Source organism: Chiloscyllium punctatum, chromosome 40 (genome assembly GCF_047496795.1).
Source record: "Chiloscyllium punctatum isolate Juve2018m chromosome 40, sChiPun1.3, whole genome shotgun sequence".
In the NCBI taxonomy this organism is placed as follows: Eukaryota; Metazoa; Chordata; class Chondrichthyes; order Orectolobiformes; family Hemiscylliidae; genus Chiloscyllium; species Chiloscyllium punctatum.
Window position 1 is genome coordinate 49,384,318 of NC_092778.1, and position 18,668 is coordinate 49,402,985.

At 38.6% G+C, this 18,668-nt stretch overlaps 1 protein-coding gene across 2 annotated transcripts in view; it reads left to right on the top strand.

Annotated features, from left to right (window-relative positions):
- Nucleotides 1-18,668, top strand: part of get4 (guided entry of tail-anchored proteins factor 4) — a 53,249-nt gene that overhangs the window by 13,480 nt on the left and 21,101 nt on the right. For both annotated transcript variants that reach the window (XM_072559839.1, XM_072559840.1), the window contains exons 2-3: nucleotides 11,070-11,148; nucleotides 12,337-12,418. In XM_072559839.1, the coding sequence (XP_072415940.1) occupies nucleotides 11,070-11,148; nucleotides 12,337-12,418 (161 nt within the window). The remainder of the gene's footprint in view (nucleotides 1-11,069; nucleotides 11,149-12,336; nucleotides 12,419-18,668) is intronic.

The following is an 18,668-nucleotide window of genomic DNA, read 5'->3' on the forward strand; positions in this document are numbered from 1 at the left end:
TAGATGATTTGTCCATGTATGATCGCATATTTGACTTGAAAGACTTGTATCATTAAATTATGCAGTAATTGTGTTTAATGACTTTGTAAACACTTCATGCAGTATATGAGCAGGGCTCGAAATTGTGTTGGGTCTCAAAATTGAAGGAACACAAATATTTTTGTGGCAAGCAATAAATGCTCAATGTCAAATAGTAATGCAATTCAGTTACTTAGGTGGTGCTTGGAAATCATTACAAGTGGAAATTCAATCTGCCCTCCCAAATGTTACTTAGAGTCATAGAGAAGGACAGCATGGAAACAGACACTGCGGTCCAACCCGACCATGATACAAGTCTTTCAAGTCAAATATGCGATCATACATGGACAAATCATCTAGATTAAAAAGTCAACAAGTGACTTATTCAAATTGTGGTCTACTTAATTTATACAACTGTGCGCAAATGGGCACAACTACAACCATAAAAACATAAGAAGCTAAGAACTAGGAGCAGGAGTAGGCCATCTGGCCCTTCCAGCCTGCTCCACCATTCAATAAGATTATGGATGATCATTTTGTGGCCTCAGTTCCACTTAGCCACCCTCTCATCATAACCCTTAATTCCTTTACTGTTTTAAAAAAACTATCTTACCTTTGAAAACATTTACTGAAGTAGCATCAACTACTTCACTGGGAAGGGAGTTCCATAGATTCACAACCCTCTGGGTAAAGAAGTACCTCCTCAATTCAGTCCTAAATCTGCTCCCCGTAATTTTGAAGCTATGCCCTCTTGTCTGAGTTTCACCTGCCAATGGAAACATTCTCTATACATCTATCTTATCTATTCCCATCATAGTTTTATATGCTACCATAAGATCCCCCCCCCCCCCCCCCCCCCCCCACACACACACACACACACACACACACACACACACACACACACACATTCTTTTAAATTCCAATAAATATAATCCCAGTCTACTCAGTAGCTCCTCAACTCCGGAATCAATCTAGTGAACCTCCTCTGTACTCCCTTTATGCCAGTACATCCTTTTCCAAGTAAGGAAACCAAAACTACACACAGTACTCCAAGTGTGACCTCACCAGTACCCCATACAACTCCAACATAACCTCCCTGCTTTTAAACTCAGTACCTTTAGCAATGAAGGACAAAATTCCATTTGCCTTCTAAATTACCTGATGTACTGCAGACCAACCTTTTGTGATTCATGCACAAAGACACCCAGGTCCCTCCGCATAGCGGCATGCTGCAATTTTTTTTCCATTCAAATAATTGACCTTTTTATTGTTACTCCTACCAAAATGAATTACTTCACATTTATTTACAGTATATTCCATCAGCCAGACCTTTGTCCTCTCACTTAAAGTATCGATGTTCCTCTGCAAAGTTACCAGATGTGATAATTTGCATTTCTCCCCTCATTATAAAAGGTGAAGTTGTCATTGTCTTACTGGACCACTCTCTTTCATTTGAGAGAGGACTGGTTGTGGTTTAACCAGAGAGTCAGCAAGCCTCGGGCAAAGGGAAAGGTTGAGATGGCAAGTCTTTCACAGTAACCTCAGCTGGTGCAGCATTACCCTGCAGTTCACACTAGCATCTCACATTCTATCACATGCTCCACTCCACAAACTGAGTATCCTCCTGTGCAGCTATACCACAACAGATTCTGAAGTTTCATCACTATGGTAACAACAACTATCATTATTTGGACAGAATATTATACTTTTAAAATCCCACCACTAGTCACACTGAAACAGTAATACACATCCAAAACAATACTAACCACGAGGCTGAATTTCTGATAAACACCAAATTAATTAACACAGCCAAGTTTCCACTTGTCAAATAAATCTGATGAGTCTTTAAGGATTCACATATTTCAGTGATCCTTTTCTTATCGGAGTTACATGCATTTAGGTTTGTACTACTCTAAACCAAAGGATGTTGCAGAAATATTGATAAAGGGTATGGAGTACAGGGGATCCCCAATTTATGAATGTCCAACTTACAAATGCTCATGCTTCTCATCATATTAGGGTGCAATTTTAATAATCCAAGGTATGAACATTTCCTGTATTTAGAAACAGCTACTTTTATACTGTCCTTCATTGTGTTCCAACTTGCATACTAATTGACTTTTGAGTGGACTCCAGAAATAAACCTGTTCACAACCCCTGGACTGCTGTACTCAAATAAAGTGATGAACAAAGTCACATTCAGTCCCTTAAGCAATTACCTTTAAAGCAGGAAACACATATAATTAATATGCGACAATGAGGACATTCTGATCAATCTGTACATTTTTATCAATTATTGATTGTTGAATTTTAACTGATTTGATAGGCAATAGCTGGTTTGGTTATTCACATAATTTAGAACTATCACAGTACTTTTTAAAACAGATGTAATGGGTTGCTGTTGAGTAAGGAGTCTATTTCCCCAGGGAGGTGGTTTTTAAATAATAAAAAAAAACTTTCTTCACAGCATTGTCACTTCAGATCCCATAATTTAATCATTACAGCAATATAGTTTAGCAGAACTACTTTCCACAGGAAACAATTAGTGAAATACTGTAGTAACTTCTAAGGCAAAGTTTATAGTTAAGTAATGGAAAAAGAAAATGTTTACATGAAGACATAGTGCAATGCTTGAGATCAAGCCAGTTGCTTGTTATTTTTAGTTCCGGAATTCTGCCATTTAACACCAACCCAATGTTCATAATTTGTATACTTTAAGATTATTTTAAATAATGTTAACAAATAAAATGTGTATAGGCTTTTAATTCAAGATCAGTCTTCATTGAATAACACACATTGCAATGCTCCTTATTGAGTTGTTGTCTTCTGGGGTAAACAGCCTTGGTTTGCATCTCTGTCATTTTTGTCATACTCAGGCAGCCCTTAATCTGCTACAATCTGGTCCTCACAAGTGTCTGACATGTGTGTTAAATGCAGAGTGCCTCACCACTTTCTTCAGATTCTGTAATCGTTTCTCATCACTGCCTGCTAATCTTGAGGAATGCAACCAATAGTCCCAATGTCATGCTGAAAAGTTAGTTTTTCCACCACTACCTACAACCCACCCAGACCTTTCCACTCTTTCTGCACTTTTCTGTAATACATTCAGCTTGTGGGTAAGAATTTATTTCTGATGGACTATGATGCCCAAACACTTGCCAAATTGTCCCTGACAGCTTAGCCTTAATGAATTCCCTTTTCCTTGCAACTCAGCTTATTCAAGTTTTCCATAAAAGTGGAGGTAATTGTTGTCCCTCTCTGCCTGGCAGATGATAGCTTATGACGAAAGGCGTTTTTGGATTTCTTCCAAACAAATTGTTGTGAGTACTTCACATGGACTGCCCTTGCTGTCCATGTAGAACTTGATTGTATTACTGCACGATTAATTTCTCAAATTCCTGTCCTTATCCATTTCTCTAGTATTTGACCACTATTATGGTCAGCTCAGCTGCCTAGACAACTGATTTGCAACGCAGAGGCACACCAACAGATCTTACTGCTGTACCAGTTAAGGTTACCATGAAGGTCCCACTTTCCCAACCACAGCTCACAACTGAGATGTGGTGAACTTCAGGTTAAGTCACCACCGGACATGTCTCTGTAAACAGAGGGCAATCTATGATCCATTAGGACTTTGGCGACTTTACCTTACTACGATTGTCTCTTTATTATATATGTTTGTAGACTGATTAAATCTATTTATCATGCCTACCAAGTAGAAAATGAATCTTATTTTCCCTTATTACATACCTTTAAATGCTTTCTACAGCTTTATTAAAGTGCCTTGTTAATGGGAGACTCATGATAAGGACATCCTCATCGCACTGTTTTTACATAGATCATTTTGTTAATTTCTTCTATTGGATTAATGCATTTATCTTCCCTTCTGTATCATTTAGGAACACCACCATCACCACCACCACCATCTGTATATTTACCTCTAAGGCACTCACCACGGTGTCTTAGAAATATATAATAATCAGCAGTTCAAGAGTCAGTCAATTACCAATCTCTTAAGAGCAACATGGAGCAGGCAATAAATGCTCTTCCAGCCAGTGACGCCCACATGCTGTGAATAATTTTTTTTAGTTACCTGGATCGGCAAATTGCCAATGTAGTTAAGATAATTAATCATTTTCTCCCCCATTAAACTTCTATCTCAATGCCAGTAATACCTGCTTAATTTTTTGATTACAGACGCTAAGCTTTGTTAAAGCAATACAATAATACCCAGTTTGTGCAAATTGTAAATCTACTGACTTTGCATAAATAACTGCCTTGCTATGTTCCATTTCCAGTTTCATTTGAACCTTCTTTAATGGCTTCCTTGACAGTAAGTGTATTTCATTTGATACTACATCTATGCTGATAAAGTGGTTTACCTCAACTATTTTACAGGGAATCATTACTGTCTTTTCAGCACATTGTCATCCCCAAAGGTGAAGCAAACAGAGCTTTCAAATGCCTTAATTATACTTCAGTCTTTATTATTTAACTGATCTGCTTCACATACTCTGGACATACACCGCTAACAGAGCAATTGAATGTGTTTGCAGCTAAAAGCTTCATTACTCAGGTGAAACCTCATATCTCGTAAAATTTACTCTGCCTGATCAATATCATTCTCTTTCTCCAAATCTTCTGTCATGTAGTTTTGAAAACTATCCATTCAGGATAATGCACTGCAGAATGGCTTCTCAAGTTTTATGTAAAACAGCTATCAATCATATCCCAGGCATTCCTGGGTTTCACTGTTTGGTTACAGTTCCCTAACTTGTGTTCTTAACCAGTACCAGAGATAGCACTACCTTGAATTCTTTTAATTGTAATTCTCCTTTAGTATGGACGCTTTCAGCCTGTATTTGGGCAGTCTGGCTTCACCACTATCATTGAATCTCCATTCTTCCTGTTGCTGCTAAATGTCCTATTTGAGCTAATGAAGAGAGCTGGGAACAAATACTTTTCAGGACTTTTGTTTTTAAGGCCTCTGAGATCTATTCATGATGTATGAATCTTTCTGAAACTCTAACTCCAGTAAACTGTTCGACACCTTAGCATTGCCAAACAATTTAAAGGCAACTACCGAATTAGGAATGTCAAAGTAGGATTTTTGCAGGCTTGCACAAGCTGTTAAATTCCTTTCCATATTCTTCTAAAGAATATAACATCCTGCTTTCTAAATTTATTAAAGTTCGATCATGCCTCATGCATTTTATAGGTCTTAATATATTGTTCATAAATTTCAATAGAATTTGAATCTTTCTCAGTGCCCATCTATTGAGCTCTGAGAATTAGTATCTAATCTTGCCACGGTGCAGAGGCCATTCTTGCCTTTTTTCGGGTAAAGACATAAACCATGTCCATATAAAAACCAAAAGAACTGTAGATACTGTAAATCATAAACAAACCCTTTTGAGAAAGGGTCACCGGACCTGAAATGTTAACTTTGATTTCTCTTCACACCTGCTGCTAGACCTGCTGAGCTTTTCCAGCAACATCCGTATTTGTTACCCATGTCCATATGTTCAGTTTTCATTGATTATGAGGTTCAGCTCATCAACATTTGTGGGAAGTAACATCCTGACACTTTGCAACTGACTGCAGCCATCCTTCTCCAAGATAGATTATTTTAAATGGAATTATCTGGAAAGAACTCTTAGTTTCCAATCTTCACCTTAACACAATTAGGTGGGACTTGAAAAATGGTGCCTCCTGGCTCAGAGGTAGGGTCAATAACAGTGTACTACAACAGTCACCTTAACTTAGTCTTTTTTTATTATTTTCTAATAAATGTGCTCTGAGAGATTATCATACACTTCAAGAGAAGTTGGAATTTGAACCCATGCTTCCAGGCTCAGAGGTAGGGACTTACAGTTTTACATATTTTCCTATAAACCTATTCAGGAATGTTATAACACACCTGTGGAGCAGGTGGGACATGGTTTATAGGAAAATGTATATTTTCTAGAGTCTCTTACAGTCTTACATTACACTGTAGAGACTCTACCACTGAGCCACACGAGCCCCAACAACTTAAGAGTTTTTCAATTCCTTCCAGCAGAACTGCTATCTATTCTGTCTTTACAGTTGCCTTGTCAATTAATTAATCAATCAATTAAATCCATTCACCTGCTTACCTACTTGCTACATGTTAAATACTTAAGCTGAACCATGATTGTGTTGTTGCATTTGTTCCTATTCCTTCACATTATATGTCAAGCTTTCCTCAGACAAGTGAAATTTTAATGGATCTGTTATGCTTAGCTGTACATTATTTCCCTCAAAGTGTGGGTGGGTGTGGGGAGGAAGTGAGAGATAGGAGTGTGTGTTATGTTTATCCTAACTGAGATTTTTATCATTTGGAGATTATTTCATAAGGTACACGGAGAGAATAATGCTTCCATTTCTGAGTAAAGGCCAAAACTGAGCTCCGTAAGTAGGAATAATAATAGATGTAATACGAAACTCAAAAAGAAATTTATTAAAGAACAATATTATGGCATTCACTACCACATAACAGTAGGTCATCTGAATAGTATAGATGAAATGAGGAAGGGGAAAGGAATACAGTCATAGAGATGTACAGCATGGAAACAGACTAGATTAGATTACTTGCAGTGTGGAAACAGGCCCTTCGGCCCAACAAGTCCACACCGACCCGCCGAAGCGCAACCCACCCATACCCCTACATTTACCCCTTACCTAGCACTACGGGGAATTTAGCATGGCCAATTCACCTGACCTGCACAGCTTTGGACTGTGGGAGGAAACCGGAGCACCCGGAGGAAACCCACGCAGACACGGGGAGAATGTGCAAACTCCACACACAGTCAGTCGCCTGAGGTGGGAGCTGAACGCGGGTCTCTGGCGCTGTGAGGCAGCAGTGCTAACCGCTGTGCCGCCCTTTGGTCCAACCCATCCATGCCGACCAGATATCCCAACCCAATCTAGTCCCACATGCCAACACCCAGCCCAGATCCCTCCAAACCCTTCCTATTCATATACCCATCCAAATGCCTTTAAAATGTTGCAATTGTACCAGCCTCCACCACTTCCTCTGCCAGCTCATTCCCCACACGTACCACCCTCTGTGTGACAAAGTTGTCCCTTAGGTCTCTTTTATATCTTTCCCCTCTCAACCTAAGCCTATGCCCTCTAGTTCTGGACTCCCTGACCCTAGGGGAAAGACTTTGCCTATTTACCCTATCCATGCCCCTCATAATCTTGTAAACCTCTATCAGGTCACCCCTCAGCCTCCGACGCTCCAGGGAAAACAGCCCCAGCCTGTTCAGCCTCTCCCTGTAGTTCAAATCCTCCAACCCTGGCAACATCCTTGTAAATCTTTTCTGAACCCTTTCAATTTTCACAACATCTTTCCGATAGGAAGGAGACCAGAATTGCATGCAATATTCCAACAGTGGCCTAACCAATGTCCTGTACAGCCGCAATATGACCTCCCAACTCCTGTACTCAATACCCTGACCAATAAAGGAAAGCATACCATACTTGATTAGGAGCAGCATTGTATTTCCATCATTCAGATCTACTTAATTTGCAGCAAGGCTGGGTTGCCCTGGCTGCTGATTTATTATGTTCTAAGTGCCGTAAACTTTAAAGGATCTTATTAAATAATATGCGTAATTGCTGAGTAGCATTCAGAGTTTTCTGTTTTGCCACATTGTGTTCTGCAGTGCTTGCCTTGCTTTGCAGCTGTTTAAAAAAACTTACAAAATTATGTGACTGAATCCAGGAGTATTTGTGACTGCTAACAGGAAAATCATTTTACTAAAATGTTTAAAGTTGGGTTACAAATACATCAACAATGATGCTTTTATGATTCCAGTTCTTATAATTACAAATAATTGTGTATTCTTAATCTATAGAAAACTTAGTTAAAATCTGTGATTCAAATAGTACAAATGTAATTTAAACTTATTTTAGTCTCCTTTTTAGGAGATCAGTTATTTCCTTAATTTTAATTCTTTCCAGATCTTAAGTCCCCTGTTTTGATCCATTTTGAACCGATGCATTTAACCATTTCTATCAACTTCCAATGAGTTAAGAGAAATAATATCTAATTTTGTTTTTTTAAACTTTTTTTGAGTTTGAATTTACCTTATGACTATATCGCATCTGAGCTTGGATTTCTTCAAATAAATTTGAAAAAAAAGATTTTAACAAAATAAAATGTAATTGGATTAAGGAATTTATTCAAAGCTTGGATTTCTGTTATACTCCACTTTGCTCAAATAGATGATTTTTTCTATGGACAGAATCCCTACAGTGTGGAAACAGGCCCTTCGGCCCAACAAGTCCACACTGACCCTTCGAGTATGCCATCCAGACCCATGCCCCTATTACTCTACATTTACACCTGATTAATGCACCTAATCCACACATTCTTGAACACTATGGACAATTTAGCATAGCCAGTTCAGCTAACCTGCACATCTTTGGACTGTGGGAGGAAACCGGCGTACCTGAAGGAAACCCACGCAGACACAGGGAGAACATGCAAACTCCACACAGACAGTTGCCTGAGGCTGGGTGTCTCTCTCTCTCTCTTACTCACTCACTCACTCACTCACGCAGACATGATTATTCATAGTCACTGTATCTATCCTAAAAATGATCCTGCCAATTATACTCAAATTTTCAGATGCAGCTTCTGTGGAGAAAAGCAACTTTATTATTTAAGGCATTATCTTCTTCAGAATAACGAAGTCATGCAAATGAGCAGCTTTTAAGAAAGCTACTCAATGAAAAAAATGTTATGAAGTAGTTCATGGACAACAGAAGATGGTGAACTTGCCCACCTGAATTGTGTGAGATGAAAGGAGGCATGAAGAGACAAATTGGCAAAATAAAAGATGTAAATGTGATCTGGTGGAAGAAAATGACAAACCATTCCCAGGAGCTGAGGCCACCTGCTATCAATTTATCAATTGGCAGTCCTCCTTTTGGTTCACGTCACAGATGCTGTGCCTGGCATTTTAAGTGTTTCCAGCATTTTTCTGTTACAGATGTGGGCGGCACGGTGGCACAGTGGTTAGCACTGCTGCCTCACAGCGCCTGAGACCCGGGTTCAATTCCCGCCTCAGGCGACTGACTGTGTCTGCGTGGGTTTCCTCCGGATGCTCCGGTTTCCTCCCACAGTCCAAAGATGTGCAGGCCAGGTGAATTGGCCATGCTAAATTGCCCATAGTGTTAGGTAAGGGGTAAATGTAGATGTAGGGGTATGGGTGGGTTACGCTTCGGCGGGTCGGTGTGGACTTGTTGGGCCGAAGGGCCTGTTTCCACACTGTAAGTAATCTAATCTAATCTAAAAAGATGTCTTGCTCCTTTAACAGCTGTCAGTGTCAGGGGAGAATCAAGACATGTATTTTTTGCATCCAGTAAAAATGTTACACATATAATCGTGCAGGTTAGAGCTCCCTTTTCAATACCGTACTCTTGGTTCTTATCTTCACTTTGCAGTACCAGCTGTATAACTTTCCCATTCCAGGCATCAAAATCTTAAATTTTGTGCATGAAGGAATGATATTTTCATCGATAATTTCAACTAACTCCTCTAATGTGCAATTTATCATTTCTATACATGTAAAATAATATGGCCCCTTCTTGTGAAATAAAAAAAATCATGTAAGTTCAAACTTTCTGATTTTTATTTTAGATCTCTCCTGTGTAACAAAATTGTAGAACACAAAGTCAGCAAAGAATGGCGATCATATTCTCCTGATTTGTATTGTTCAAGAACTCGCCAATGATAAGCCAAATTAAATATGAACAGTGTTGTAGTTTGGTTTCAGTCTAGGGACCCGGGGCTCAATGTAATAGGCCATTATAGTTCAGTAATTATGAATTGTGCTATCACACAACAGAGACCATCAGTAAAACTATTCATATTTACTTTTGTCAAATTGAAGAATTCACATTAATACAGTCAACCACGCAGCCCATCAATATTGTTGTTAAGGCTAATCATGAAGAATAATATGTGTTTAAACGAGCGTGTGTGTGTATTGTGCTAGTATGAAGTGAGTATTACTTTGAATAATTGGTGTAGGATAACACAATGCGGACACCTAATGACCACAAGTGAAAAAGTGCTGTGGACCTTACTACTGATTTGAGATGTTCGCCCAATGCAATATGTCAAATGTGATGCACCTACTTTAACAAATGGATGTGTGATTCAAGTTACAGTGCCTTTAAGAATGCATTAAAAAGCTCAGAAATTTATTATTTTTGACAATAGTGCTGCATATCTGGATGTAGGTTTGCTCGCTGAGCTGGAAGGTTCATTTCCACACGTTTCATTACCCAATAGGTAGCATCTTCAGTGGACCTCAAGCGAAGCACTGTACATGATTCCTGCTTTCATATTGCTGCATATCATATGTAATTGGAAGACAAATTTGATCAGCTATTTAACATTAACTCCCTGCTTGGATAAAAATTTTCAGTGACATTCACATTGAAAAGAAATACTGCATGAAGGATAGTTTCACATTGTGATCTCTCTTAAGGATATTTCCTTCCATATATCAGTAACAAGTTCCCATCCCATTTTATTTGTGAGAAGATTTAGGAGGATCCTTGCTTTAAAATTCCTTATTGTGGAGGTTAGATTTCCGAAAGATCTTTACTTACTTTTATCTTGTAAACTCACTGCAGTCTTGTGAAGTATTTTTGATGAGGTTTTTGCAAAACATTTACTCAAACTCAGTGACTTGCTTCATTGTGCTACATAATAAACATTGATCTTTGATCTTTAAAATACATGTTTCTGTAGTGATTACATTTCAGATAATCCAGTAAGTTTTGCAATCTGATTTAGAGAATAAGGACTATAATATTAAACATATTTTACATCGTTAAATGTTTGCAAAAACTCTTTAAATAGTTAATATGCCAGTATTGTTGGTGGTGATCTAAGAAAATGTGAGTGGGGTCCTTATAACTGTCTCTGCTCCATTGCTTCTAGAATTTAAGTAGCATGGTAATTTTTAGAAGACACAGAGTGGACATTATGCTTATATTTCTTCCAGGTATATGTCACAAAGCAAACATGCCGAAGCTAGAGAACTTGTGTATTCTGGGGCGTTGCTGTTCTTCAGTTACAGTCAGGTAATATATAATTTGCAATCTTGCTTGTTTCGACAGCTCATAAAATATTATGCTGATAATTACCTGTGCTTTTTGTTGAAAATTATTAGTTCTAACTGAGATGCTTTATAAATGTAAGTACTTTATTTGTTCTTCATTTTGTGCCATGCTTTGTTTTAAACTTTGCAAAAGACGAAAAGTATTGAATTATACTGAGTCACTTTTTAATGAATCAAATATTTAGTAAGTTACCCAGGAGATTGCTTTACCTATAATTTATAATCTTCTTTTATTCATTCTTGAACTTGGATGTTATTGGCAATGTCTGCATTTGTTACCCATTTCTAATTATTCTTGAACAGTTTTTGTGAGTATTGCCTTGATTGGCTGCTGTTCATGAGCTGTTAGGTAGGGAGTTCCAGGATGTTAATTTGTCGATGGTCAAAGAATGGCAACACATTTTCAAGTCAGTGATAAGTAATTTGACAGAATCTATGCTGATAGTGGTACTCTCATCTGTCTACTGCCCTTGACCTTCAAGTTGATGGAATCTGTTGGTTTAGAAGGTACTGTTAGAGAAATCTTGGTGGTTTGCTGCACCTTGTAGATGGTATTACACTGTTGCCGCTGTGTTCTGGTGGTTGAGTTGGTGGATGGTGTGTCAATCAAGAGGGCTTGTCTTGGGTGGTTATTCTTGATTGTTGCTGCAGATGAACGCAACCGGGCAAGTGGAGAATATTCCATCACAACCCTGACATGTCTTGGAGCTGATGAACTGGCTTGGGAGAGTCAGGAGGTGGGATGCTTGCTGCAGAATTCTCAATCTCTGACCTGCTTTTGTGGCCACAGTATTTGTGTGCCTGCTCCAGTTAAGTTTCTGGTCAATGGTAATTCGCCAGGATGTGGAATATCAAGGGGAGATGATTAGATTCTCTTTTCTTGGTAATGGTCATTGCCTGACAGTCGTATACCCTGAATATCTCTTGCCGTTTAGCAGCTAAATTTGGATGTTGTCAATGTTTTGCTGCATGTAGTTTCAACTACATGCCTTGGTATCTGACAGTTAAAAATGACACTGAACACTATGAACATAGTCAGTGAACGTTCCTGTAGATACGAGATATCTGTTCTGTTGTCCATTGGTGTTTACTTTCTGATTATGAAAGTTTTCTCTCCAGCTATTAATTTGCTCTTGTTTTCTTGAAACAGCTAAACAGTGCTGCTGATTTATCTATGCTAGTTTTAGAGTCCTTGGAAAAGTCCGAAGCAAAGGTTGCAGATGAACTCTTAGGTATGTAAATTGTTGACATTCTCCCTTTTCTGCACTTCCAACATTTTGTGCAAATATTCTGATAAAATAAGATTATTATTAGATCCATAGCAGAAATTGAAGAAAATAAATGTGGTATGAAATCTTTACAGTGAATTATTTATTTTCGGTTTTCAACTTTGGGACAGTTACTATTTGCTTAGCAGTTTAGGTGAGGAAATGAGCATTATTCTAGGAGGAGAGACTGATATATCACAAGAAATAATTGAGATGCAGATAGATATTATTAATGTATAATGTAAATATCTTGCTAGTTGCTCATGATGTGTGTTGTTGAAGTATATAGATCAAGAAGGTTCAAGGTGGTTGTTGACCTAAACTAAACTTACTTACAGGCATGATTTTAGTCAGAGACTAAATCAGTCTGAGACTTGCTGGTAGATAGTTGGTTTCAGTTGGAGCAAGATTGGGAAGAGCTGATTCAGTTTCACCTCCGGTTGTACAAATTTTCTGTGAAAAATTGGAGACCGAGATTTTGACATTTTTTGTTGGTTCAGAAAGTACCAGGAAAACATCTAAAGCAGATAGTAGGAAAGTTCAGCTTCAGATAAATGGCTGAAAAAAAGAGTGGTGGGGGAGGGTTGCTTTTCAGTCTGGAAGCCTATCACTAGCAGTGTACAACAAGGGTCGGTTCTGGATCCTCTTTTGTTTGTCATATGTAAATGATTTGGATAGAATATAGAAAGCATGGTTACTAAGTTTGTGGACGACACCAAAATTGGTGGCATAGTCGACAGTGAAGTCAGATTTCTAAGATTACAAAGGGATCTTGATCAAATGGGTCAGTGGGCTGAAAAATGACCGATGGAGTTCAATTTGGATAAATGCAAGGTATTGCATTTTGGTACAACAAACAGGGACAGGGCTTGTACAATTAAAGGTAGAGCCTTGGATAGTACAGTGGGACCTCAAGGTTCAGATACATAAGTCTTTAAAGCTTGTGTCACATATAGACAAGGTGGTTAAAAGGCATTTAGCATGCTTGCTTTCATTGCTCAGTCCTTTTAGTTTGGGAATTGGGAAGTCATGTTGAAGTTGTACAGGACTTTAGTTGGGCCTCTTCTGGAGTTCTGCTTCCAGTTTTGGTCACCCAGTTATAGGAAGGATATTATTAAGCTTGAGAGGGTTCAGAAAGCTTTACTAAGATGTTGCCTGGTATGGGAGGTTTGAGTTATAAAGAAAGGCTGGATAGATTGGGACTGTTTTCACTGGAGTGCAGGAGGTGAGAGGTGACCTTTGTAGAAGTTTGTAAAATCATGAGGGGTATAAATAGGGTTAATGATGCTGTCTTTTCCCTCTGATGGGGGATTTCAAATGGGCATGTTTTTATGGTGAGAGGAGGAAGATGTTTAAAAATGATATGGGGCAATTTTGGGCAATTCTTTTATACAGAAGGAAGTTCACGTGTGGAATGCACTTCCTGAGGAAGTGGTGGGTGTAGGCACAGTTACAATGTTTAAAAGACATTAGATACCTACATGAATAGGGAAGGTTTGGTGAGATATGGGCCAGGAGCAGGCAGGTGGGGCTAGTTTAGTTTGGGGTTATGTTCAACATGGACTAGTTGGACTGAAGAGTCTGTTTCTATTCTGTCTGGTTCAATGATTCTGTGACTTGCTGGGTGTTGATTAGGTATAATTATTTTATGCTTCTTTATATTTTTACCACAAGCTTATTTATTTTAAGAGACATCTGAATGTGTATGATAAACATGAAAGTGTTGCTGTTATGGATTGTAGCTGTGTGTCATGTTTCTGCCTTTGTACTGGGCATTTATGCTGTGCTCCAGTTTTGGTGTCTGCAGCCGTTCATGATTTTTACAGGGGACTGACCATTTCTGATTGCACTTTAACTAATTGTCTTTATCTTTGTTCTGTTTCAAAATAAGGTGCATTGTTTTAACAGAAAATCAAACTGTGCAATACCCGTTGTACCACCCTGTTGTATTTTTGTGCCTGATTGTGTTTACAAAATACATAAATCAGTTTGCAGGTTTATTGGTATCTGGAAAGAATCATGCCTGTAGTGTGTTGATTCTGGTGGATTTGTTTTCACAGTTACCTAATATAGACGGTTGATGACTTGTAGCAATTTTTGTTCTAGTTTATTGGGTTTGTTAAGTTTCAAAGTGATATATCAGTTAATGAGGCAAAGAAAGTGTACCTTCCTATGGCTTCCATAGACATGCGATGTAAACTTAACTTGTGTTTGAAAACATTTTGGTGCTTATAGTTCATCTTTGAGGCATCTTGGACCAAAGTAGCTGGTATGTTCAGACTCCATTATTCAAACAATACTTTGATGTACTGACAAGTGACAACAACCCGTTGATTCTTCATACACTTCAGCTTTTAATACTGTTGCCTTTAATAAGGCTCTATTCTGCTACTTAAAATTTTTTAATTAAATTACTCAGTACAGAGGAACGTCGATTATCCAAACTAGGTGGACAAACACTATTTTGTTTGGATAATTGATTATTCGGTTAACTGATTCCCTCTGGGGCTTAGAGTTTTCTGAGAAGTCTGTTCCCTGTTCAGGAGACTAGGCAAAAGCACACTGCATGCAGGGGGATGAACCTTGTAAAACACCATTGAAAGTGTAGGGTGACAGCGAGAGGGCAGGAGGTCAGTCATTTAGAGACGGTGCCTGGACTGTTCTTGGCAGCATTTCAGTGAGTTGAGTTAGTTTTTGATCATTGTACCTGTAAACAAAAGACGCAATCAGGGTCGAAACAGCTCTTTGACATAATGTTTCTATCCGCACATGGAGATCCTATTCGGATAATTGATGTTCCTCTGTATAGTGAACAGTTTCAGAACTCTTTTTTTTAATTTCAGAACTTTGTGGTAGGATTTCATGCAATAGTAATGATGTTCTGAAGGAACTGTTTACCAGTCCTACGGTGGCTAATTACTACTAAAATACTAGTGACCCCCTACTATTTTAAACCAATCTCAAGCTAAGTATTTAAAACAATCCTTCAGATAGACCATTCCATATCTTTTATTACATCCCAAACAACATTTGTTACTAATTCTACTCCAGTGATTGACATACAAAGGACTGCTTTTGACTCAAAGATTCACATTGACATTCACAGCGCAGGAGAAGGCTGTTTGGCCTTTCCTAGGAACTCGGAGTGGAAGTACGCCATTCAGGCCCTCGAGCCTGACCATACTTCAATATGATTACTGATGATCCTCGATCTCCATGCAGTATTCCTACTCTCAGTTCATATCCCTTGAACACTTTAATGTCTAAGAGTTTATCAGTCTATTTCTTGAATTAATTCAATGACTGTACTTCCACAGCCTTCTATGGTAGCAAATTCCACAGGTTGACCACCCTTATTGAAGAAACAATTCCTCAACTCAATCAAAATTGCTAAGACTGTGACTCTCTTGTTTGTAGACTCCTCAATATGGGAAACATCCTTCTTGAATCCTTGTCTAGGCCTGTTAGAATTTTGTATTTCGATCAAATCCCCTCTCATTCTGCTAAATTCTAGAGAATACAGGCCCAATTGAACCAATTTCTCCTCATACAACTGTTTTGCCATCCCCAGTGTCAGCCAAGTGAACCTTTGCGGGATTCTCTCTATGAAAAGTATGTCCTGCCTGAGGGAGACCAAAACTGCTCACTATACTTAAGGTCTGAACTCACCAAGACCCTGCATAACTGCAACAGGACATCCCTACTTCTGTACTGTCATCCTCTTGCAATGAAGGTCAATATACTATTTGCCTTCCTAATTGATAGCTGTGTCTGCTAGTTTATTTTCATTAACTGGTGTACAAGGACACTCAGATCCCTTTTTACATTTCCTTGTCTGTCACTATTTAAATGTTACTCTGCTTTCTGTTTTGACACCAAAGTATATAACCTCATTTATCCACATTATACTACATCTGCCATGTGGTTTATCCAAACACTGAACTTATCTAGGTCACCATAAAGACTGCTTGAATTCTCCTCACAACTCAATCCCATCATGAGCAAATTTGAAGACATTGTTTCTGGTTCCCTTGTCAAAGTCATGAATAGCTGGGGTCCAAATTCTGATTCCTGCAGTATGTCACTGGTCACCCATTGTCACCCAGAAAAGGACTTCCTTGTTCCCGCTCAGTTTCAAGTTTGTCAACCAGTTCTTGATCCATGCCAGGATATAATTCTCAGTCAAGTGTGTTTTAACTTTGCCCATTGGCTTCTTCTATTGAAACTTCAAGAGCCTTGATATCAAAATGCACCACGTCTTCTGGTTCTCCTTTGTCTGCTGTAACGGCAACACCTTTGAAAAAGCTCCAATTGATTTGTTAGGCCTTCTTTGTTATTAATCACTCTTGGGCCATGAACATTGCTGGCTGGCCAGCATTTATTGCTCGTCCCTTTTTGTAAACCCATGCTGATTTTGTCTAATCTTGTTAATGCTTCCAAATGTTGCGTTATTGCATCTTTTATAATAGACTCCAGCATTTTCCCCACTATTAGTGTTAGGCTAACTGATCTGTATTTCTGATATTTCTCTCTCCTATTTTAAATAATGGGGTTACATTTTCTATCCTCCAATCTGTAGGAATTGTCCTAATATCTTCAGAATTTATGAAGATGACACAAATGCCTCTAGTATTTCCAAACCACTTCCTTTTAGTTTTCTGGTTGTCAGAAATTTTGCCAATCTTTAAATCCATTAATTTCTCTTGCACTTTTTTTTTAGCTAATACAGATTATCTTCAATTCCAATCACTAAATTGTTGAATCCCAAACATTTCTGGCAAATTATTTATCCTGCTTTGTGAAGACAGAACCACAATATGAGTTCAATTTTACTGCCACTTCTTTGTTCTCTCTTAAAATTTCCCCCATTTCTGACTGAAAACCCTACATTTGTTTTTACTCCTTTTTTTTCTCTTCACATGTTTATAGAAGTTTTTGTTAACTGCAAGTTTACTGTCCTAGTCTATTTTCTCTTTGATCATTTTTGTCCTTTTTTGCTGAGTTGTAAACTGTCACAGCCCTCACATTTGTCGCTGTTTCTGGCAATCTTCAGGTCTAATACTATCCCTAACTTTTGTAAGGCATGGCTTAGCCACCTTTGTTTTATTTTTGCATCAAATCGGAATGAATAATTGCTATAATTTATGCATATTGTGTCAACAAAGGTCTGACCACACTAAATCCATTTTGCCACTTTTGACCCATTGTACTGGAGGCTGTGGCAATGCAGTGAATATCTAACTACTACTAAATATTATGAAAGTTTCGGACTCAACTATTCTTTCAGGCAGTGAGTTTTAGTCTCCCCCCATTTGTTAGTGAAATAATGTCTTCTCAACTCTCTTCATAGCCTTATATCTCTTACCATAAATCTACTAACACTCCTGCTTATTGACCCCTGTACTAATAGAAAAAGTACCATCCCACCTACGCTATCTGTGCCCCTCCTCTTTCGCTGCTCCAAAGAAGAAAAACAATATCCACGTTTTCCTCCTAGCTCAATATCCTAGTACATCTCCTCTACATCTCTCTTTGTACAATCACATCCTTCCTGTAATATGAAGACCAGAGTTTTTGATTGGATTAGATTAGACTCCCTTTCGGCCTAACAAGTCCACACCGACCCTCCGAAGAGTAACCCACCCTCCTCTGACTCATGCACCTAACAACTTTGGACAATTTAGCATGGCCAATTCACCTAACCTGCACATCTTTGGAATGTGGGAGGAAACCAGAGTACCCAGAGGAAACCCATACAGACACTGGGAGAATGTGCAAACTCCACACAGTCACCCAAGGCTGGAATCGAACCTGGGATCCTGGCACTGTGAGGCAGTAGTGCTAACCACTGAGCTACCGGAGTACTCTAGTTTTATATAGTTCCAGAAAAATCTCTTTTGTCTTGACTAATAAAGATGACTATCCCATATGCCTTCTTAAACATTTTAGCTTGGACCTTTTTTACTGTAGCATAGGTTGAGGGGTGACCTTACAGAGATTTATAAAATCATGAGGGATATAGATGGAGCAAATGTCAGGTGTTTTTTTTCCTAGGGTAGAGGATTTTAAGACAGGGCATATTTTTAAGGTGAGAGGAGAACGATTTAGAAAAGACGTGAGGGGCAATTATGGGCCAAAGCGGAGGCAGGTAGGACTAGTTGAGTTTGGGATTTTGGTCAGCATGGACTGGTTGAACTGAAGGGTCTGTTTGTGT